General features: G+C 36.0%; 1 protein-coding gene across 1 annotated transcript in view; it reads right to left on the bottom strand.

Moving 5' to 3' along the window:
* The window catches only part of LOC121728387 (fatty acid synthase-like), a 39,060-nt gene that overhangs the window by 6,890 nt on the left and 7,444 nt on the right, over positions 1–24,726 (bottom strand). Inside the window, exons 3-19 of the mRNA XM_042116562.1 lie at positions 23,095–23,215; positions 22,806–23,009; positions 21,905–22,021; positions 20,956–21,134; positions 11,973–12,115; positions 10,453–10,656; positions 9,755–9,941; positions 7,978–8,140; positions 7,116–7,285; positions 3,707–3,858; positions 3,446–3,629; positions 1,963–2,111; positions 1,195–1,379; positions 951–1,070; positions 704–813; positions 370–560; positions 130–278 (exon numbers count right to left, since the gene is read on the bottom strand). Of these exons, the coding sequence (XP_041972496.1) occupies positions 130–278; positions 370–560; positions 704–813; positions 951–1,070; positions 1,195–1,379; positions 1,963–2,111; positions 3,446–3,629; positions 3,707–3,858; positions 7,116–7,285; positions 7,978–8,140; positions 9,755–9,941; positions 10,453–10,656; positions 11,973–12,115; positions 20,956–21,134; positions 21,905–22,021; positions 22,806–23,009; positions 23,095–23,215 (2,728 nt within the window). The remainder of the gene's footprint in view (positions 1–129; positions 279–369; positions 561–703; positions 814–950; positions 1,071–1,194; positions 1,380–1,962; positions 2,112–3,445; positions 3,630–3,706; positions 3,859–7,115; positions 7,286–7,977; positions 8,141–9,754; positions 9,942–10,452; positions 10,657–11,972; positions 12,116–20,955; positions 21,135–21,904; positions 22,022–22,805; positions 23,010–23,094; positions 23,216–24,726) is intronic.

Here is a 24,726-nt window from a genome sequence, read left to right as displayed (position 1 = left end):
TTCTTTAATTTTGTATAATTTAGTCTAAAATATATTCAAATTCAATCTAAAATATATTTGTATATTTTAGATTTAATTTTTAGTGTTTAGTTTGTATCTCGAATTTTACTTATAATAATAATGCCTTACTGATATTGATACTCCTTAGCGAACAGCAATCTGTAGATATCGCTAGAACTAACGTTTGTTTTCGATATTGGAGTATCATCGATTTGTTTTGTTTTGGTAACTTCTGGCACAATAGTTCCTCTAATCACAAGGGACTTCTCGTTTAGCACCTGGTAAAAAATTACATCATCATCATCAGTACATAATATTCGCAAATACGCAAGTGACTAATGGATTTGCAATAGAAGTGTAAATATTTACCTCGAACAGGCCCGTGCCTTTATGTAGAGTTACATCAATATACAATTGGCGTTTATTATGCAGTATAGGTTGAGAATACAAATAAACATTCTCAAACTGAACAGATAAAATTTCTGGTCTTGTGTTCAAGCTGGCAGCCAAAGTTCTCCATACAGAAACCAGAGCCGCAGAAAAGGGATAAAGGTTCTTACCTTAAAATATAATTAAAATTAGTAGGGTTGTGTAAAATAAATATTTTCAAAGTTTTTTTAGTCGTATAAGTAACGACAATTTTATATATTGTGGTTACTTACACGACATAATTTTAATTTGAGGATCTTTTCATCTCTCGTACCTCTTATTACATGTCCTTTTAAGTAGGTGTGCTCAGCGTCATACGTTGATATGACATCTTTCGATGCCGATGCTGTAATCGTGTTGCCTGCTGATGGCAATGGTAAACTCCTGCATAGGTTTTTTAATAAATATGATAAAATTACAGACCTATTACAATTATAATCTTTTATCAATTTAAGTTTTTATTAAAATGATAATTTATCTTAATAAAAACTTAAGATTATACTCGTATGTTATAATATTACCATTTTTCTTGGTGAGCCCATTCCACTAAATGCGACAACATAGGAGTTGATGTTGAAACTGGAAACTCTATTTTCGGATACAAAGCCCGTACTTTAGGATAAAATCCTTCCATGTAAAGTCTGTAAAATAACATAAATATTTACATAGAATCTGGGCTTAAGAACTATAGAACTTTAAAACGAATTTCGTAAAATGTATTTTATAAGTCTTCACTTACATTAAGTACTTTCTACAATTACTTACTTTCCAATAGCTTCGAGCAAGTAAACAGAATTATCAGGATGACCGCGACGAGTCAGGGGAAGTAACTTGCAGGATTTAGGTAGAGAGCGCTTGAGAATCGCTTGCAATAGTCCATGAGGTGCCACTTCTATCAGCACCGCATCAGGTGGAATCATTTGAGAGGTCTCCTCAAACAGAACTGGACTCTGTAAAAATGTATCATATTGTATTAAGTGAAGAAATAAAAAATAAAAAATATTTGAATATATACTACTAGACGTGGGCAAGACTTACAAAATTTATTTGGTATGTTGTTTTAAAAGCTTTTATTTAACTTGCTCTGTATGTATGTATGTATGTTACGGTAGAATTTTGGATCTCAATTTTGAAGTAGATATGTTTAACCGATTGAGCTGAAATTTTGCATACTCGTTTAGTTTGGATGACCATGCACAATATAGTATGTGACATCAGTCATCACTCTAAATCCAATATGGCCGACCATCCAAGATAGCGAAATAATTATTTTCTATCAAGTCCTACAATATGGATATAAAATGAAAGGGTTTTTTGATAGTAACTCGAAAACGAATGTAATTTTATTCTACATCCAACATAGCGGCTCATCCAAGATAAGGGAATAGTTATTTTTGAGACTATTCAAATAAAAGCTTTTTTCAAAAAGTTTTTTGTTTATAATTTATTTTAAATATGATCAAATGTTATGCACTTTATGGCTAGATAAGATTATAATAAGCAGTATACACTTTTTCTATAAATTATAATTACCAAAAGATTATTGGTGTGGTATTCGGCAGAACTATACTTGGCTAGAGGTTCATGCCATCGGTCTTCCGGAACTGATGTGGACACCCAACGCGGGCTGCGTAGTCTCGGTGCCTTAATAATATTTTTCATACTTTGTAGTAAAGCGGGTCCTGAATTCAGAAAAAATGCGTTTTAAAATTATTATTTTTAAACAAAAAATTTAACCCGACTTCCAAGGTAAGAACGATATTCTTAAGAAGATCTTAAAAGACGTATGAAATGATTCTCATTCTTCATTAGTGCCGTTTTCAAAAGTAGTTGAGGTTTAGTCGAATTTTGAAAAAGCACTAATGGAAAATAAGAATTATTTCATACTTTTTATATAATTTTAAGAATATCGTTTTTACCTTGGAAGTCGGGTTAAATTTTTTGTTAAAAAATAATAATTTTACTCTTTTTAGTTATACAGAGTGTACAAGACCACGTTATGCGTACCTAAATAACCACTACGAAAGTTACTGTAAGCGAAATTGTGGTAAATGCTTTCAGTTATCTAAGCGATTCTGAAATTTCCAAAGTTATATCTTAAAGATTGAGGAGTTCTGTTCAGTGCCTTTGGATCCAAAGACACCTTCGTATGACATTTAATTTATTTGCAACTTATGTTTGAGTTACTAGAAACAACATAATATTCTTAACCACCACGTGTGTTTTAATAAATTTTGAAAGACTTCTATTTAAACTGACGTAAATTTCAAGAATTTCCTTCTATTGCTCATATTATATTTCATCATCAGATCATCACCTTCGTAATCAATAATCATTGTGCCAAATTCGAATTATACCCTATACAACAACAAAAGAATTTTTGAAATCGGTCCACAACTATGAAAAACACTAATAATACTGATAATAGAGTCGTAATGTGATTTTGCAAGGTATAAGGGCAGTGACGATGATGATGATTAATCTTATGTACACTAAGCATATGCCTTAAATTCTTAAAACAACGTCGAAACCCTCAAATATGTATCTATGAGGAGGCCGGAGATCTGTTCACCACGGTATATCTTGGTGCAAAATCTATCTTTTTGGTGAGATTTATTTAGAATACTTCATATATACATCCAAAAGCACCATAGTAATATGTTTCCATTTAAATTGAAATACTTCAGATGAATCGAAATGTCATCCTGATAAATTGTGGTTTTTAGTATAAATTTCGAGGAATTCCCTCGATTACTTATGGATCCCATCTTACCTTTTTTATGAACATGGTACCAAATTCGGATTAAACCCGATACAATAGTGAAAAAATCTTGAAAATCGGTCCACAAACGGCGCAGTGAACGTTGAACATACAAAAAATATATATACAGACGAACATATTATGACCTCCTCCTTTTTGGAAGTTGGTTAAAAATAGGTTTTCTGATCTTTCTTGATTTCAATAAACCTAACAATAACAACAAAGCTAAAGTGATGCTAATTGATTATTACTTACCAGCTTCAGCAATGTATCTTGAATGATATGCTATATTAGAACAAGGAACTTCTTTGGCAAATATCCCTTTTTTGACTAAGTTCGTTACGAATTCACTCATGATCTCTGCTGGGCCGGAGATAGTGCTGGATTCAGCAGAGTTATGGCAGGCCACTTCTATTTCTGGCGGACATATCTTTGAAATCTAAAAGAAGTATCTACGGTAATTAAAAAAGTAAGTAAGTCTCAGCTAGCTATGTTTTTATAATATCAGCTGCTAACCTCTTTGTAACCAAGACCAACGGCTGCCATAGACCCGCGAATGAACGGTGTCTGTACGGAAACCAGACCACGATAGTAAGCACACAGAATAGTTTCTTCGGCCGTGAGACATCCATCTGCGTAAGCGCACCCAATCTCACCTACACTGTGCCCTAAAATTATAGAGTTAACACTAGAAAGACCGGAATTCTAAACTTCCTAGAAAGACCAAGAGCGGTCAAATGACCCATCGTATGTTTTTTCATATTTTTTTGTGTGTCTTACTATTTTGCTTTTGCATTTTATTGATCGTGTAATTATTTATAAATGTAACTTAATTAAATTATAGAACAAATATTCAAGAAAATTATTTAAAAAAGTATTTTATAGACCTGCTACTTCTATAATGACATTATAATGACTCCACAAGATTTATTGGTTTTGTTCCTGTTTTGAGGATAAAACACCGTTTTTTTAGATTTTATATTTTCTCATTTTAGCAATAGAATGGTAAAGTTACTCTTATGTACAGTAATTCACGTCTAGAAGCCATGAACATCTTGATGAAAATACCCTATTGGAGGACAAAACTATTATTTTTTCATGTCGTATTTTTGGTCACAATATAAAAATCTTTTATCACTAAAGCTAAAAAAGTACAAAAATATGATTTAGAAATGAAATATACTTAAAATTAGCATAAATATAATAGTTTGTATCATATTTTCATAGAACTACAATTCGCAAAATTTAGTTTGTTATTTGCTTCGTTTGTGTAGGTAACACAAGTATTAACTCAGCATAAATATTTTATTGAAATTCGAACTACTAATAAACCCTGGCTGTGTTAGGTCAACTCACGCAACAATACTATTAAAATTGACACAGATTTTTGTAGTAACGTTGATAATTTTCAAAAAACAGGGTTTTATTAGGCAAAAAACTTGAAATACGTTACAATATCAAAATAGGCAAGGCAAAAGATTTTATTTGTATACATACTATATTTGTAAACATATTACCATTATTTTTACATAAAAATGTGAAATTTTAGACCATTTATGTAAATAAAAGCATTTATTCCACTTTTGTCCTATGAGTCATTGACAAGTCTATTTCAGTCGAGTTTTTTAAAAATTTCAAATCAAATTTCAAATACAATACACAAAGAAAACATAATAATAATAAAAATTTTGAAAGAAAAAAAAACTTGCAAGAAAAACCCACTTTCTTTAGAAATCTTATTCAAGCGGTCAATTGACCGCTGCGGTCTTTCTAGGTAGGTTGTTATTTAAAACTTATATTTATTGAGCAATCATAAAAACACGTTATCACAATTTTAACAATCGAAAATTATTAAATGTCACGAGAGGAAAACGAATTTCACGCTACCAGTTTCACGGTAACAAAAATATCGCAAAATAAAAACGAAAATGCGGTCATTTGACCGCTCCTGTCTTTCTAGTGTTAATTATAAAAATATCTATTCATGAATTATGCTTTGTTCAAGTAGTTGTCAAATGTGTGTTTTGAATTCAAAACACACATTTGACAACTTGACGCTCCCGCTTCGCAGTTGCTTGGTCGCGTAGGTTTGGCCTAAGCCTTAGTGTCAGACAGTTTTCATGGACCAACAATTTTGTCAGACGCTTTAAAGCTCCTTACTTATTTTTACATTTCTGACTTTTACATAATATTATGTTAGTGATGGGCAGGGTGTAAAATACCCTGCCACATTCTCGCCGGGTTAAGGTAACTACAACAAAGTTATGTTTCATCGGTCAAACAAATTTGATCTGTAGCTCTACCATGAGTTTAAAGCTATAGTATTTATCGATACTCGATACCGTCTACGTAAATTTTTAGTATGGCAAATTTTATAGCGCCTCTAGTGGTTACTTGCGGAACTAAAATCGCTATCCTACTTCCTACTATCCCACTAGTAAAGTTCTACATCCTACTTCCTACTAATATTAGAAAGGTGAAAGTTTGTTAGGATATATCATCACATCACGCAAAAACTACTGAACGGATTTTAATGAAACTTTACAATAATATAGCTTATACATCAGAATAGCACATAGGCTACAATTTTAACCGACATTCAAAATGTGGGAGGTGTTATGTTCATTTTTTTATGTTCAACGATTACTCCGCCGTTTGTTAACTGATTTCAAAATTTTTCTTTTGGTATATAGGGTATCATCGCAATTTGGTATAATATTCCCAAAAGTGGTGATCTGATGAAGGATGCATAAGTAATCGAGGGAACTCCTCAAAATTTATAGGGAAACGTGTGGTGACTTCGGTTTCGTGAGAAGTATTCTGAGCATATGCTACCAACAAGTAAGATTTTGCACCGATATATACCTGGTATACTGTGGTTCGGAAGGTGCTGAGAGCACTCCTGATTCTTTATAGATACAAGTTTGGGAGTTTCAGCGTTGTTTTAAGAACGGAAAGCATATTATGCTACTATGCAAATTACATTCATCATCATCATAATCATCATCATCATCATCATCATCATCACTACTATATTATACCATTTCATAGTCTTTTAGATCGAGACTCGACTTTGTCAAGCGATAATTTAAAAAAATCTATACCTACATAATATTATAAACCTGAAGAGTATGTTTGCTTGAACGCGCTAATCTCAGGAACTACAGGTCCGATTTAAAAACTTATTTATCGAGTAAGGCTATAGGCTATATAATATTATCACGGTAAGACTACTACGACCGAAGAAACTCAGGAAAATGTGGGAAAAACGGAGGAAATATTAGAAAGGGTTTATCTCACAAACTACTGTAGAAATTTTTATGGCAATATTTGGCACAGATATAGAGTAGATTACGTGAAGGGACTATAGCTATTTTTTATGGGAAAATGTACGGTTTCCGTAAAATTCATAAATATCGCGGGCGAAGCCGCGCGGGACATCTAGTAGTAAATATTTACGTAGTCGGTGTCAAGTATCGATAAATACTTTAAACTCATGGTAGAGCTACAGGTACCTGCCTAGGTGTCACACGGAGAGCAGCAGAAACAATGGCAGAAACACACAGGTTTCATCCATGTGAAAATAAATTGTGTCTGTTAGCTATTTAATATTCGTATATTAAATTTAGATATAAAGTATTAGTATCCCCTTTTTTTTTTACTCTCCGATACATCTGTTGATTATTATTTTACTGCAATGTTATTTTAAAACTGCAATATCTCCTAAGATATTCATTGAAATCGAATGATTGAAAAGACAATTTTGTTGTTTGTAAGTATATTAAATAGTTGTGATGAATAACACTTATTTGGATCTTTATAAAAACAAATTCGCAAATAAAATATATTCGACACATAAACAAAAATTTATATCATATAAAATAAAAAAGGTAAACTTATAGACTATAAAATGTAACGTTCTTACCGATAATGTTGTCTGGGATGATATCCATTGCTCTTAATATGTCCGTAAGTCCAATTTGTATAGCGTTAATACCAACAAATGAGTGCAATATGTTATCAAACATTTTTTTATCGTCCGATGTAATTATATCAACAATATTGATGCCTTTTGTTTTAAGTACTTGGTGACATCTAAAAATGTTTAAGAATAAAATATTATTATTTGTTGCACAATCATTAGTCTACTCAGTTACTAAATCCATTAAGTAATAATTCATACTAAAAATAAAATCAAACTAAATCCTATTTATATTATAAAGCCGATAGTGTGTGAGTTTGTGAGTTTGTATGTTTGTTACTTTTTCACGCTTAAACGGCTGGACCAATTTCGACAAAATTTTACAAGGAGGTAGCTGACATCCTGGATTAACACATAGGCTACATTTTTAACCGACTTCAAAATGGAGGAAAAACTCCTGATACACTCTAGTATAGCCTTCCTGGATAAATGAGTTAAGATTTTTTAAAATTGGATCAGTAATGAGATTAGCGCGTTCAAACAAACAAACTCTTCAGATTTATAATATTAGTAAAGATGTGCCGTCCTCCCATCCCGTCCTCCGTCTCACTGTCCTTTACACTGCGAAAAGTTGGAAATCGTTTCACAAGCAGGAAAGTTTATCATAAAAATATAAACTCACTCACTCGGCGAAACACAGCGCAAGCGCTGTTTCACGCCGGTTTTCTGTGAGAACGTGGTATTTCTCCGGTCGAGCCGGTCCATTCAGGCCGAAGCATGGCTCTTCCACGTAAAAAAACATATGGTTACAACTTCATATAAATTTAGTTTTAATGTTATTGCACTCTTTGTTTATAATACCTACTTTTCCATAGCAGCAGCGAAGACTGGTATACGCATAAGATCTTTCCCCATCCCTACCCACTGCGAGCCCATTCCACTGTATACGAACCACAGAGGACGTTTTCCTTGGTCAAAATAAGCACATTCTTCACTTAGACTTACAGTATTATTATTTTCTTTTGTATCTGTAAGAAACAACATAATGTAATATTAAATAAACATTTTTTTGTCGAAACTATAGAATTATAGTAAGATCAAGCGGCAACCAGAACTTCGTAATTTTTTTGTCCTTTGCAGGCGTAAGAACACCTTAAATAACCGCGACCAAAACTCCAAAGTTGCTCCTGTAGATCTAGCACGGCCACCAGTAGAAATGCGAAAGTATAGACAAACCGTAGAAATAAACTTAAGGTGGTGTTCCGATCTTTTTTCATTACGAAAAATTCAATTAAAATGCCACTTAATAACAGACTATAGTCCAAAAAATTCAAATAATATCCTACTCTATGACATATATTATAGTCTGTCATAAAGTGGCATTTTAATTGAATTTTTGTCAGTCGCGATTGGCCGCAGTAAAGATCGGAACGGCACCTATAGTTTATGTCCACAGTTTGTCTATACTTTCGCATTTCTACTGATGGCCGTGCTAGGGCTACAGGAGCAACTATGGAGTTTTGGTCGCGGTTATTTCAGGTGGCTATTTTATCTATTTAGGGTGGTGTTATTATTTTAATGAAAAAGCAATTTTTTATCTCATTTCCTTCGGGCTAACTTTAGGAATCTCGTCTTACACTAACGGGCATTTTTGACAGTTGTTCCCACTGGCAGACAGTCCTAAAGTGTTTGAATGACTTTATGGTTGTCTAGTAGCAGGAAACAACTATCATAATACTAATAGTAGTTGGGGAGGGGAAGAGGGGATTTCGGGACAAGTTTGAGCGTGTCAGATTAAGCTTGTATACTATATAGGCTTCCGACATATTGTGTCTAGTTATCATTGTATATAAATCAGATTTCTCACATGTGGGTTCATTTTTTTTATTTTATATTGAAATATCATCGGATCTGGCTCAAATTAAGATAGGGGATATTTAATAATAATAATAAAGTTTATTTGCAACTACATTAATGATACATGCACACATACTTTAAAACAAGACAATTCCAAATTGCAGCCGCAAATTGGCTCATGCTCGGCATGTGCTGGTACACCCAGGGGCATATTCAGCGCCGGTCTTCCGCAATTTAGTATACCCCAAAGAAGCTTCCATATAAAGCACTGACGATTCAAAGGTTAGGTAAGCCTGTAGAGACATTTTAAAATATAAAAAATAAAACTTCATATTTTCCTAACTAAACTAAATGATTTAGTCCTTGTTGTCTAAAATATATTTATAATTAACCTAAATAAGCAATAGTCTGGATATTATTTTCTTTTTCAAAACTTTAAAATAGCTGCAGTTTCTGAACCCACCGCTAAAATAAAAAAAGGCTCTTATTATTTTTTTATCAGTTTTACCTAATGTAAGAAACCTACTAGATCTCCATGACGCTCGAGTGACTACAAAATTAAAACCTTCCCCTCCTATAATAGTGTCCGGCACTTGATATTTCCTAAAGGATACGTGGTCCAAACTCCCAAGCTGCTTGTCGTTATTACCTGTATATGTAATAACTTTTATAAGTAGTTTTATAAAATGACGAAGGTCTGGCTGCTGCTGGCTCTTGGGCCATAATTTTTAACAAAAAAAAATGTTTATAAATTAAGGTTATAAAATTAGAGGAGAGTAATTTACCCAGTATAACAAAACCTCGTCCCAAATGCCCAGTTACTCGTGTCTCATGAAAATGATGAAGAAGAGCATGTTCTTCTGGATCGATTGGTCGACTTTTGAGATCATTGATAATTTTTTTTACGGAGCTTTCCTGTCTTCCAGAACATAACACGATACGCGGTATATTTGATTTGTATTTGTTTAGGTCCTAGAATAAAATTTAGAGATACAAATTTACACCCATCGATAATGACTATGGATATCATGTTTCCATATTATATATCTCTAGACTTCGTTAATGTGTGTTTTATCTATTGAAAAAATCCGAATAATTATTTAAAAAATCACATGACAATTTTGAGAATTATCAAAATATGCTGAAAAACAAAAATAACAGAGACAACATTTAACAGAGACTCAAACTAGTCTGGTAAGAATGAATAAAACCATTTAACCTCGATGGACGAAATTACATGAACTTGAGACCAAATCCCATGATTTGGTTCCAATGTCATTAGTAAATCGTTAATTGTCATTAGTACTATAAATACCTGTAACTTTGAGCTAATATAGAGCTGAAATTCGCACACACCAGTCCAAGTATAGTAGAATTGAGTTGTTTGGGAAAGTTCGAGTATATTTTGTAAACACCTGACTCTAACGCTTGATCGCTTTATAAATTAAAATATTTTCTTTTTTTAACTTCGAAATCTACGTACCTTTTCCTTATAAAAGCCATGCAGAAGAACATGTGAAAAACTTCCGCTTAAAGACAAGCCATTGACTGCAGTGTATGTGGGAACAAACTCCTTATTGTCGGTAAGTATCTCAATACGTCCATCTCTTATCGCTGCTATATCATCTCGTGGTGTATTATAGTGAAGGTTACCGGCCAGTTTGCCGCAATGGTAACCTAGCAGCACCTATTTTTTGATAGGCAGTTTATCAACAGATGAAAATAGAAGAATGTTGATAATATAAAAATAGTATTATTATTTATTATTACTATTTAATAATACTAGCTCATTTACGTAAACTAACATACATAATATTATTATACGAGTTATTATTATATTACATTTTCAACAGCAACTAATATAAAAAAAAAAAAAATTAAAGACATAACTAAAGTAAAATAGAATTAAATTTCACCCTTCACCGGATGGTATCAGGAAATCTGCATTATACATAGTTAATGTGAACATTAAAGTATTCCGCATTCTAACGGTAACATATTATTATATTATATTATACAATGTGTCCCAACACCGGTGTCCGATCCTTTTATGTTATGATCGATGGCATATTTTTATCGTCGAATTGACTCTCAAACATTTATTTTCTCTAACTTTCGAAAAAAAAAATCTCTGGGTCATACCATAAAGTTAATATACCTAGCGGAATAGAGCAACAATCTCGAGCTGTCAAACGAAACCGAAATTGGTTTCATCTGTGTGTTAAAATATGTGTACGTATACACTTACACAAGCATGATTGAACATGATTCCTATGAGATTAAATTGTCAACGTGCGGCACGTGCCGACTGGACGTCAAAAAAAGAGTGCTGCTGTCATATTGTATCACACGTCACTTTTTAACATGCAGTGTTACTGATAGTGACATCTCTCGACTTGCTCAGGCCTTTGATTCTCTATTCCGCTAGGTATAATATTATCTTTATGGGTCATACTAATCTAACTAACACTTCATAAGAAATTTGTTATAACTTCTAAACTATCTGACTTAGAGTATAGAAGTAAAGGAACTTATTTAAGATGAGAACCTCTCAATTTTTTTTTATAAAAAGAACTAGTTTAATGAGCTAGATTTTCCACAAAAAACCATTAATTAAAAAATACACCCTTATCCTTTGGTTTTGCTATGTTTAAGTCTACGAAATTCATAACATAATACCTGTGTAAACGTAGTCCATAATTAAGTTTAGCTATCAAATGAGACCTTTTTATCGTCATAGGATATTTACATGAGAAATATTGGTCAGATTAGGGCATGAGAAAAACTAAAAAAAAACTTAAATGACTGCCATTTTACGACTGTGAGAAAGAGAAAAAAAGAGCCAAATTTTCGATAAAATATGCTATACATCATGACATTAATTAATGATCGGGCACCGGTGTCGGGACACATTGTATTTATAAACAATTATTGTCAATGGACTATTAATTAGATGATAATATTATAACACAATACTTATACTAATCTATTAAAAATACTTACCTTAGTCAAAGCTGTCGTTCCAGATGCTGATTCGACATATCCAATGTTGGACATTACACTGCCGACCATTAATGGCTTACTTCTTCCTTTGCAGAAAAATTCGTCTATCACATCTAGTTCAATCTTATCACTCTCAAGCGATGCTAAAATTAAAAATAATACTTTAATTTTATATGTTACGTACAGGGTGCAACTAAACCTATCGGCCAATTTTTTTTAGGGCTTAGGGATCATATTAATGAGAGTCCATTTAACCAAATAGGGTGTTCATTTTTAGGGTTCCGTACCCAAAGGGTAAAAACGGGACCCTATTACTGATACTTCGATGTCTGTCCGTCTGTCTGTCTGTCTCCAGGCTGTATCTCAAGAACCGCTATAGCTAGACTTCTGAAATTTTCACAGATTGTGTATATCTGGTGCGGCTATGAAAACAAATACAAAAACAAAATAAACCTAATATTTAAGGGGGGCTCCCATACGGTATTTTTGGCTCGTTAATTAAATGGCAACATGTCTATAGGCATTGCAGGCATTCGAAATTTTCACAAAATCCTCAATTATATGTGTTTTTTATTATTTAACAATAAAATTAAAATAAAATAAATTATAAAGGGCTCCCATAAAAAAACACAATTTTTCCCTACTTTCGCTTTATAACGGTACAGAACCCTTAGTGCACGAGTCCGACTCGCACTTGGCAGATTTTTTAACAATAACATATTTTATCCCATTTAAAATCGTTGAAGAACGGTCACTTCGCGGCGGTTGGTAGAGCGGGGGTGATGGGGCCACCCCCGTCAGGGAGGCGCGTGCCTCACGCGCCTGTGACGCATTGTTTTTTAGGAAAACTTTTGGAAGCTATTTCTCAACATTTTAGTACTGAGTAATTATAAAAAATATATATGTTACGCTCAAAGACCGAAATCGCTCAATGAGCGAAAAAATGGCTCACAACGCGTTGTGGTCACAGTGAAACAGCCACGACGCGAAATTCGCGTCGTGGCTCTAATGAAAACGGCCACGACGCGTTCTGGCAATCACAAAAAGACCATAACGCGAAATTCGTGTCGTGGCTGATATATGCTATTCGTTTTTCTTGATTTGTTCTTGTTTGATTAATCGTCCATAGGTATGGAAGATTATATTTGAACTACCACGCGTACTACAAAATATTTTGTCTTTTACTAAATCACTGCATAACGTGTTTATCATTATTATTTATAAAATATCCATAGTTCCATACTAACCGTACTAATATTATTACTGTATGTCCAGATATACAGTAATAATATTAGTACGGTACGGTAGTATTATATTTAAATTATATAAATAAAAATAAAACTAAATTTTTATAATTTATTAAGATCAGATTACCTTATATAAAAAACAACAACAAACATTAACACATTGCGCCAGATAGACAGACAGTAATAATATTAGCACGGATATTATGGAACTATGGATATTTTCAAATAATAATGAAAAACGCGTTATGCAGTGATTTAGTAAAAGAAAAAATATTTTATAGTACGCGTGGTAATTCAAATATAATCTTTCATACCTATGGACGATTAATCAATCAAGAACAAATCAAGAAAAACGAATAGCACATCAGCCACAACACGAAATTCGCGTTATGGTCTTTTTGTGACTGCCAGAACGCGTCGTGACTGTTTCACTGTGACCACAACGCGTAGTGAGCTATTTTTTTCGCTCACTGAGCGATTTCGGTCTTTGAGCGTAACATATATATTTTAATTTTTAACAAATATCAATAAAAATTATATCATTTATATAATTTAAAAATTTATATGTGGGAGAGCCATGTTTCGGCACGAATGGGCCGGCTCGACCGGATAAATACCACGTTCTCACAGAAAACTGGCGTGAAACAGCGCTTGCGCTGTGTTTCGCTGAGTGAGTTTACCGGTGGCCCAATCCCCTACCCTATTCTCTTTCCTAACCTCCCCTATTCCCTTCCTTACCCTCCCCTATTACCCTATTCCTTCTTAAAAGGCCGGCAACGCACATGCAGCTCTTCTGATGCTGCGAGTGTCCATGGGCGACGGAAGTTGCTTTCCATCAGGTGACCCGTTTGCTCGTTTGCCCCCTTATTTCATAAAAAAAAAAAAATTGGCCGGAAGGTTTAATTTCACCCGGTATTTAATAGAGTACGCTTTATCGGCGTCAAAACATTATTTATTGGTGTAATTACAATACACAGATCAAGAAACTTTAAAATTATTTGCAATTTATGAAGTAAGGTCAATGTGTCCGGCATACTTTTCTAAAATTAAAGTTTAACATAATTTATTGACTTGAGATTCGCTTTTTAAAGAAACTTGTGTCATCGGAAATTATAGGCATATTAATTTGATCTAAAAATAATCTTAGTTGCCGTATTTGTTTACTTACGTGGTATTTTTTAAAAACTCGGCGTGTAGACGGACTTCCCTTACAGTTTGAGATAAGTCCGTCTAGCAGCAGTATAGCCATAACTTATGAAGTAAAATGCATGGCAACGGTTCTAGCAAAGCCGCAAAACGGCCACTCAAATATGTGTTTAAGGTGTCGGTAATAAAGTTCGCATTCCAGAGAAAATTAATTTTATATCATTTTAAGCAAGCATATCGTAAGTCTAAGTGGTTGCAAACATTTTCATTAAAATTATAGTGCATTTTTTGAAAAATTAAACACTAAGTATAAACATAAATGTTTATTACAACAAAATTATATTAAATAGTGGCAGTAAAATCAACAACTTTGCTTCATCATCATTTATGGGATGAGACATTTTTCAACATAGGTACTCCCCTACTTAATTTTGATTTGATTATTGTCATTGATATGTATACTTAGTACCTCTTTTTTTATTCCTTCATATTAATATTTAGTTACTTAAAATAACTTTTTAGTTTACGTGGCAGATTGGGGCCATGCACGCGAAAGTTATGCGTTTTTACCATTATTTTCGCCGCTCAATTAAAATTATAAGGTTGTTGGTCCGGGAGGTAGGATATTTTATGAAAATTTCCTGCTCTTTAAGGATCTTTTTTCAAATTTTGATTATCTCAAATATTTTTGGTTTTTGGAATATTAAAAAACCAAACCCTTCTTTTTTTACTTAGTAGTTTATAACTTTTGCAATTTTTATCAGCCCCTCTTGTATGCTCTTTTCGTGCAGTAAAATTTGGGAATGCTATGATTTAGTAGTCCATAGTTTAAATGCAAATTACCAATAAAGACATGTATATTTGAAAAGGTTGTCAATATCTGATTCGAGGCAAGACCGGCATATGACGGCCTTTCCTTATGAAAACTAGACGGACTTCCCAATTATTGCAATTTTAGGTTAGACATATGTTGCAGGTGATAATAACGAAATTAAAGCAATATTAACGAATCGAACACCAGTAATAAGTAAAAGGATCACTGAATTACTTATGTAATCCAATAAACTCCAAAAACTCCTTTGTATTCCCACTTTTTAAAATTTTTTTGGCAGAGACTTACACTCCGATTGCGAGTACAAAACGGAAAAAAATTGAGATCGTTTTTTTCGTAACAGGTAGTTAGTAGCGACATGTCTGTTTTATGATCAAACTAACTTTGCAATATTGTTTTACCTACTGAGCCATATGAAACTAGTCGTTCAAATATGGAAGTTATTGCCGCTAGACGGACTTACCTCCCAGACGGACTTCGACACATTGACCTTATCTAAAAACGTGTCAGGAATTATTGAAGATAATAAAATATAGAAGAAAGATATTTTATTGTATGGTCTTCAATAAAACATAAAATCTTATTCGATTTTTTGTTATAAAAAAACTTTGTGCTTTATATTATAATTTATAATATACAATGTGTCCCAACACTTGTGGGCCTGGAGATACTGACACAAAATTCTTGGTCATTTGTACCAGGCTGGCGGTTCTACAGGGGTATAATTACGTAAAGGCAAAAAGTCGGATATATTAAACGAGTGTCGAACGATTTGTTCCACAAAAATGCTTGTATTTTCAGATAGTGGAAAAAAAAAGATGGCGAAAGGGTAATGCCATACTTGTCGGGTGCGGCTTACAGCCCGCCATACCGACGCGAATACGTTAATTTTAATAAAAAAATTGAACCATTTGTACCAGGCTAATTTTTGCATAGCTAATCATCGTCGAGTAGCCATTCACGAAAATCACCTTGCCATACTTTTTTTTTTTTTTTTTTTTTTTTTTTCGCAGAGAAATGCTGTTACGCATTCGACGCAGGGGATGGGGACTCCCACTGCGGATATGTGGGGCTCGCCGCGGCGAAGATGGTGAGTGCCGCGGCCCTACCCACTAAAACTCTGCGGTGCTCCTCTCCACCACTTTTAACGGTGACGTGGGAACTGTACAGACACCACATCACCGTCAGTGGACGTCTGCTTGTTGCAGACTCCTCTCTGTGGGGGCGTTTACTCGCCCCCCAGGCCAAACAGAGGCCCCTTTAGGGGCTTGCTTAGACCATTCCACTGCCTTTTGTCGCGATGCACACGAGCACCCTGCGCATCACGACCCTCTCGGGGGCTCAGTGCAATGGACGACGGCATCCCCATACCGTCGCCCTGAGCACCCTGGTTATGGCGGGACGTTGTTGTCGCCATTGTTGGCACGACGTCTTCGCCTTGGCCGTCTTCTGGGGTCGAGCGCCTCTCTCTCTCTTGTGCGCTCGGCACCTTGCCATACTTTTCCGACAGGTCCCAATGGCCACCATACCACTGCAAAGGTGTAATTTTTTTTTCGCCAAACGATTTGTACGTTTATTTTAATTTAATAATAATTTATTTAAATTTTATTTTGTTAAATATAAAGTAAACATATTATTAAGGATTTCATGAATATTTCGAGTGCTTATCTTTGATTACGAGCGAAAAAGGCCAAAAAATCAGGTTTACTGTATAGTTGATATGAAATATTAATATTACCCCTAAAATAATTCACTATTTGCATAAGTACGCCTCGTATAGAATGTATACCTCTACCAGTGTCAGATCCTTTTATATGTTATGAAATATAGTAGATATTGACACCGTTTGCGGCACCGTGACACGGTGCGGCACCGTACCGTGTTACGGTGGCGTACCGTTGCACGGCAAACGGCGCCGCATCGTAGACATATTGTGTCTGTCGCAGGCGGATTGTATAATTCGGCTTTTTACATTACGGCTAGCTGTTTTAAAAAATCAGGGCCGTTTTGAAATGCGGCGATTTATTGATTAGCTGGATTGAATGCAGCTGAATGAAAAATCGCCGAAATGTATTAGACGCCATTCATTATTCAAAACGGCTAGCCATAATGTAATAAAGCAAAAGTTAAGTCGCCTCATTGACAGTTTTTAGTTCCGATTTTTAATACTCTCGCCTCTTGGCGCTGCCTATGACATAGCAACAGCAATGGCGTTGGATACCGAAAGTGTGTTGTTAAATTGCGAAGTTTTGAGTGAATTAAACAAAGAAATCAGTCAGAACAATTGTCAGGTGCAATTAAAGAATTTTTAATAATCTCGATGTAAAACAGTAAAGAAAGTACCGGTATGAGGAAAGTACGATGCGGCTAAACGTGTGCCGCCATATTAAAGAACGTATGATCGCAATGACAATCCGGCTAAGCGTTAAACCGTCGCATTACAAAACGGCCCTGTTTTTTAAAACAGCTAGCCGTAATGTAAAAAGCCGAATTATACAATCCGCCTGCGACAGACACAATATGTCTACGATGCGGCGCCGTTTGCCGTGCAACGGTACGCAACCGTAACACGGTACGGTGCCGCACCGTGTCACGGTGCCGCAAACGGTGTCAATATCTATGCAATCCGCCTGCGACATGTCCACGCCCTTAGACGTTAACTGTAAGAGCAGGTATACATTGGGCGTTTTGAAGCGCGTGCTTTGCTAACGCGCGTTTTGAGATTCTAATAAGGGTAAAGCCAAACGAGCGTGATTTGTGGGTTGTGAGTCGCAGAATTTCTGCGGGGCAGAATTCTGCCCAGCCGAAATTCTGTTGGACTACCACACGAGCGTAGATTTGTGTGTTGTGAGTCGGGGAATTTCAGTCGCAGAAATTTGTTGGGTTGCCAGACGAGTGCATTTTATTTAGTTGCTGCCCAACATTTATACCAGGTATTTGTGAAAATGCATCCCAAAAGGTGGGTCGAAGTTGACGTTTTTAAAAGCTTTTATTTAACTTGCTCTGTATGTATGTAAGTATGTTACGGTGGAATTTTGGATCTCAATTTAAAGGTAGATATATTTAACCGATTGAGCTGAAATTTTGCATACGCGTTTAGTTTGGAAGACCATGCACGATATGGTATGTGACATCACTCTAAATCCAATATGGCCAACCATCCAAGATGTTTTTTTTTGCTTTGTTGGGAAATGCTTCCTGCATTCATGCGACAGCCTGGGGGGGCCGCCTGGATATGTGGGACTCCTCGGGTGCTGCGGTAAGGAGGAGCACCCGTGGCTACCCACTAAAACCTAACGGTGCCTCCTCTCCACGTCTCGCTGAGCTGCTGGACCCGCCTGAGGCGATAACTGCAGCAGCCCAGACAGCGGCATCTGCTCTACCAGCAGAACCATCCGCGCGGCTTCTGCCGATTTCTCCAGGCTCCGGCCGCTCTTCTACCGGAAGAGCTCGTGCAATAGGCGACGGATTCCCCAATCCATGGCCTGAGCCCTATTATGGCGGGAGTTGACGCTCATGTTGAGCGCGTCTTCGTCCTCCGCGTCTTCTCCTTATCGGGTCAACTGCTTCATCGGCTTCCCGATTTCTCTCAGCGGCCTTCTTCTGCGTCATGATGGACTCGCAGAAAGTAGAGACCGCCTCCCAGGCTTCTCTCGACCGGACTAATGCTCTTATTATGTCCGGGAGTGTCAGGTCTGGTCATATAGCGGCGCAGAGTTCTGCCCGTTGTGCGTTGGCTGGGCAGGCAACGAGCGTATGCTGCGCCGTGTCGTCCTTCTCCATACAGTGATGGCACTGGGGCGTTGGCTCCCGTCTGGCGTATCCCGTATGGTGCAGGTAGTGACCGAAACACCCATGTCCTGTCAGCATCTGCACCATACGGTAGGAGAGAGTGCCATTACGCTGCGCCACCCAATCCTTCAGTACTGGCCGAATTGCTGCAACAAATCTATGACCGGCAGTTGGAGATGCCATTTGGTCTTGTCAGGTGCGCATTATCAACATTCGCGCTTGGCGACGCCATTGGGCTGCCAGATCTGGTGGCACCCGTTCTCCTCTTTCCTTTGCTGCTGCAGTGCGGGAGTAGATTTCCGTATGCACACGGGCTTTCAGGTCCCATGGAGGGGTACCGGCTAATGCAAACGCCGCTTCGGTGGCCACCGTCCGGTAACCGCGAATCATCCGCAGGGCCATTGTTCGCTGCAGACTCCTCAATAAGGCTCTTCTCTGCGCATTGAGATTATCCGCCCAGACAGGAACTCCATAGAGGGCCATGGATTGAAGGACCCCCGCATAAAGTCTCCTGCAGGCGGATCCCGGACCCCACAAGTTGGGCAGGAGGCGTTCAACAACCATGGCCGTCTTTTTTAGCTTTGGTGCCAATCTGCGAAAGTGGGGCGTGAAGGACCACCTGGAGCCTAGGACCAAACCCAAGTACTTCATCTCCCTGCCGATTGGCACCCTGACTTCACCAATAAGGAGGGATGTATCAGCAGGAGGCCGTCTACAAGGACCGTGGAAGAAAATGGCCTCAGTCTTTTCTATGGCCACGCGCAAACCCTGCGCCTCGATCCGTGTAATAACTTGGGACGCACTCACCCTCGCCAGGCGAATCGCCTCTTCAAAACTAGCTCCGCTGGCTAGCATGTAGGTGTCGTCTGCGTAGCAGACGTGACGTGACTTGACCTGTCGTGACGTCACGTGACGTGTCGTGTCATGACGTGACGTCACGTGACGTGACGTGACGTGAAACGACGTGACTGACAGCCGGGTTTCATAAAATGCCCGGTTGAATCCGGTCACTTTTGTTAAATGAAATTTAAATTTTTAGTCATGCCGAAATCTAGCCAGAGATAACTAAAAACATAAAATAAATTAAATCCAAAAAACTTTTTGGAAAAAAGCTTTTATATAAATAGTCTAAAAAGAAGAGATAAACTCCTTAAAATTTAACTCTTAAGTTAAAATCCTCAGTATATTGTACAATTTGCATGATAATAAAAGCTTGTCGCTTGACTTAACAATCTATCAGTACTTGATATTTTTTTTTAATAAAAATATAATATATCAATTTACTCAGTTATATAGTTATTTAAATAAAGTGGTACTAGTTTATTTACAAATCGCGCGACAAGCTTTTATTATAATGCAAATTGAAAATATATTGTGATGTAATGAGAATATATTGAGGAACTTAATAGTTAAAATTTTAAGGAGTTTATTTTCTTCTTTTTAGATTTTTAAATAAAAGCTTTTTTTCAAAAAGTTTTTTTGTTTTAAATAATTTATTATAATTTATAATATGCAAAATATATAAGTGGTTCATTTCAATTGAAAAATTATAATCTATAAGTATATATACCTATATACTTATAGATTATAATATACCTACGTGAGCCAAAAACTTTGTATCCCTTTAGACGAAAAATGGGGAAACGTAGGTGAATGAAATTTTTGCACAGTTTTAGTTTAAATATGGTGAAGGAGTACATCGAGCTAATTTTATTTTGAAATTATTATGCTTTTTTTCATGAAATTTAGTATATAGGGGGTTTCAGGGGCGATAAATCGATCTAGCTAGGAATCATTTTTAGATAATGTCATTAAATTCGTGTTTTATCAAATACCGAGCAAAGCTCGGTCAAATAGCTAGTGATATTTAAAGCGATAAATTAATGACTTCTGAGTGATTTTACTTTGCGTGTACGATGTTTGCCAAGAATAATATGTTATATTAATTTTATAGTAATAAACTTACCAGCACCGAAAGCTTCTACATATTGTACAGCTTTGGGAGAGACATGGGCCTGATCGTAGAATCTCTTCAGAAATCCAGTCATGTCGGTTGGATTACGAATGAAGCCATATTTGGCACCAGTTTCACATTCAGGTAATGACAGGTATTCGCATTTAGCGTAAACGATATAAGCATAAATTCTGCAAAATTAGTCTATATTTCAGAAACAATCATTGATAGGGAGATCGCAGACGGCACACGTTTTTGTGTGATCGAGTCTGCGGCGCACATACAGTTTGCACTTTGCATGGGCCCCGCGCCATGCAAACTGTATGTGCGCCGCAGACTCGATCACACAAAAAGTGTGCCGTCTGCGATTTCCCTTAATGTCCGTGAAAATATTAGAGTTTAATATGACCCTGTACATAATATGAAGTTTTATTAATACTAATAAGTATGTTATGTTTTTGTATGTTCTTAAATTTTTAATTAAAATTATAATTTATTTATTTCAGACAATTACAGTCCATATTTGTTAGTGGGTAGCATAAAACTTATCCTATGTTAGTTAAGATTTTAAATAAAAAGGAAAACAAAAAGACCAGAGACGACTCAGGTGAGTCAAGTCACTCAGTTGCACCTCTCACATGCAACTCAGTGAATCAACCCAAAACTGCTGAGTCCAGCCTCCCTGCTATCATTTCCAGGATGATATTGCAAGTACCCCTTAACCTTTGTACTACAGAACATGTTTTCTTCCTCATGATAGCATAAAAATCATCAATGTGAGCATCTGCAAACATGCCTGAGGCACTACAGTACCGGGGTAATCGCACCAGCGCCCTGAAAATGTTATTATATTGCACTCTGAGTGCATTATAGGTTCTCTGTGTATAGTTGACCCATAGACCACTCGTGTAAAAGCTTTGACAATATGCTTTAAACAATGTGAAATGTTATGGTTCAGTACCTGAGGGAATCCTTGGCTTTTTGTAAGAACAGAATATTAATTGCCTCCGACTTAGAGCATCCGTCAGCATTTTTATCAAACGATTTCGTTTTTCCGTCCTTGCTAATATTTATGACTCTGAAAATATATTAAATAAAATAACTTTTAATCTAACTGCCTTAAGAGGTGCATGGCTGTCATATTATAATAGTTTTGTAATCATGGATGTAAAAGTTTCTATCTTATCATCGATCAGCTGAAGTAACCGGTGACCAATCCAGACTTTGTGCATCAGCACACAACTTGTCCAAGTCGATTTCGATGAAACTACGAACCATATCCGTCTTTAGTTTCACTTTGGGCAGTTTTACTTTTAATACGGTACAGGCTTTTGAATATGGTTAGACATGATGCAAAAATGAGATCATGACACGAGAATATGTCAGCATTGTACTGACCATGATTATGATGATAAATGCAATTTACACAGTAGTAAAGTACGCTTTCCGTTCTTAAAACAACGCTGAAACCCCCAAACTTGTATCTATAAGGAGTCAGGAGTTCTCTCAGCACATTCCGAACCATGGTATACCTTGGTGCAAAATCTTACTTTTTGGTAGCATAAGCTTGGAATACTTTTTTTATTTTTTTTTATTTTATTTTCTTTATGTGGAACAATAAACAGTTACATGTTAAAACTTAGTTATCACAATTGCCTATGGTTTGGAAGTGGTAAACACAACCCACACCCTTGTTCACAGATTAAACGGAAAGTACAGCGTATTGAATATACATACAAATATGTGACAGTAAGATATATACTTCTCATGAAACCGAAATCACCATAATATGCTTCCATACACATTTTGAGGAGTTCCCTCGATTACTAATGGACACAAATTTGGAGGTCACAAAATATTACCTTCCATAATGTACCGATGATTGTGGATGTAGACACAAGTTAGCACCTCCCACTATAGCAGCTTCGCATTCTCCGCGAGATATGGCAGCATACGCTAGCTCCAACGCAGAGGCAGAGCTACAGCACGATACGTCGATGGACATAGAAGGACCTTTAAGGTTCAGGTAATAGGAAATTCGGTTTGCAAACATGCTTCTGTTGCATCTGAAAATAATTTTACAATAAGTAACTTGCAAGGAAAAGTGATAATAAAATATTACGTAAAGTCGGTTATAGAAAAGGTACATACCCAGCAATGCTAAGACCTGTCTTTGCAGAGGCTGTATACAAGCAAGCCTTTTCTGCCTCAGAAAAGCAAGTACCAATGTACACACCGACCTTCTTTCCCGACAGATATTCTGGGTTGATACCTGCATGTAAAGAAGCACCAATAAATTCCTCTAGACCTAAATTCTTATACCTCCAATCATATTATCATACCTATTAAGACTAAGTTGCTACTTGAAGGACCAACAGGCAAATTCTAATAATTTCATTCACCATTTTGGTCCTACGATTAAAATATTATGTCGTTCGGTATAGACTTGATATTATATCTACTTATTAAGGGCCTGATTACACCTGCCGAGTAAAATGGCGAGACAGTGCCCTTGGCCGAGCACTCGGTATATATTACGTAGCAGTCAAATGGTTCAATCTGCTATTTTATTGAATGACTAGCACGTTCATTGAATGATCCATTCAATTGAATGACTAAAGGCAACTTGTCAAGTCGTTGACTGAACGTCATTTAGTAAAGTCATTTAATAATATGAAACCGACTTTGTAATATTTGTTATTTTGGGTGACCAATGACCATAAGTTCACAACTTAAAAGTTAATCTCACTTCGAGTAAAAATAAATTAATTATACCATAATTATTATCACGATAAATAGTACTATCTGTTACCTTGTTAATTAGGGAATGCAATCCCGCAACATATTAATAATTTCATTCCCGGTATTTGCGGGACTGAACCATCACAATCCCGCTGGATCCCGGTATTTGCTGGATCCCGCAGGGTGGACTTAAACTTTTAAAGTGTGCTTTCACAAAAATAGGACAACTTTTGAAGGTTTTTTGTCTTCATCATATTTAATTTGTTATTAAATTCCCTGTTAGTGTACATGATAGGTGATCAATTAATAATTATGTCTTATCTAAAAGGGCCAGTCACTTTATGCCTTATTTTAGGAAATTTTTAGAGTTTTGCTAATTTAGGCATCTAGGGACTGACAACTTTAAGCCCTTAATGCGCGAGTCTGACTCGCACTTATCCGATTTTATATTATTTTAGGACATCTGGGTCGAAAATTCTTATATGATATAAAGAGTGGAACTGTATCACCAAAGCATATATTTTTCAACATTTGGGCCAGACCAAAGTTGTTTGAAGTTTGGCTGCTCTTGATGAGTTTTAGCTTTTGATATATTTTCAATAATTGTTTTTCTTATGTCTATTATTATTTTTCAGTTGAGAAGGCTTAAATAATATATGTATTTCATTACAGTACTGATGTTTTCATACTAAACGTCAGTCCAAGCGCCTATAGAAGCTAGGGCCTGATGGTCTAGGGACTGATTATCTTCTTAGATATAAAACTCAAAAGTGACTGACTGACATGGTGATCTACCAACGCACAGCCTAAACCACTGGACCGATCGGGCTGAAATTTGGCATGCAGGTAGATGTTATGACGTAGGCATCTGCTAAGAAAGGATTTTGATCAATTCCACCCCATGGGGTTAAAATAGGGGATAAAACTTTTTTAACTAATAATACTACTTAACGCGAGCGAAGCCGCGGGCAAAATACCTCGTTTGGAATAAAATTAAACTTGAAATACTGTTGCAAATAACATTATGAAGTCTAATATGAT

This window comes from Aricia agestis, chromosome 6, assembly GCF_905147365.1.
Source record: "Aricia agestis chromosome 6, ilAriAges1.1, whole genome shotgun sequence".
Lineage (NCBI taxonomy): Eukaryota > Metazoa > Arthropoda > Insecta > Lepidoptera > Lycaenidae > Aricia > Aricia agestis.
This window is presented reverse-complemented; position numbering and strand designations above follow the sequence as displayed.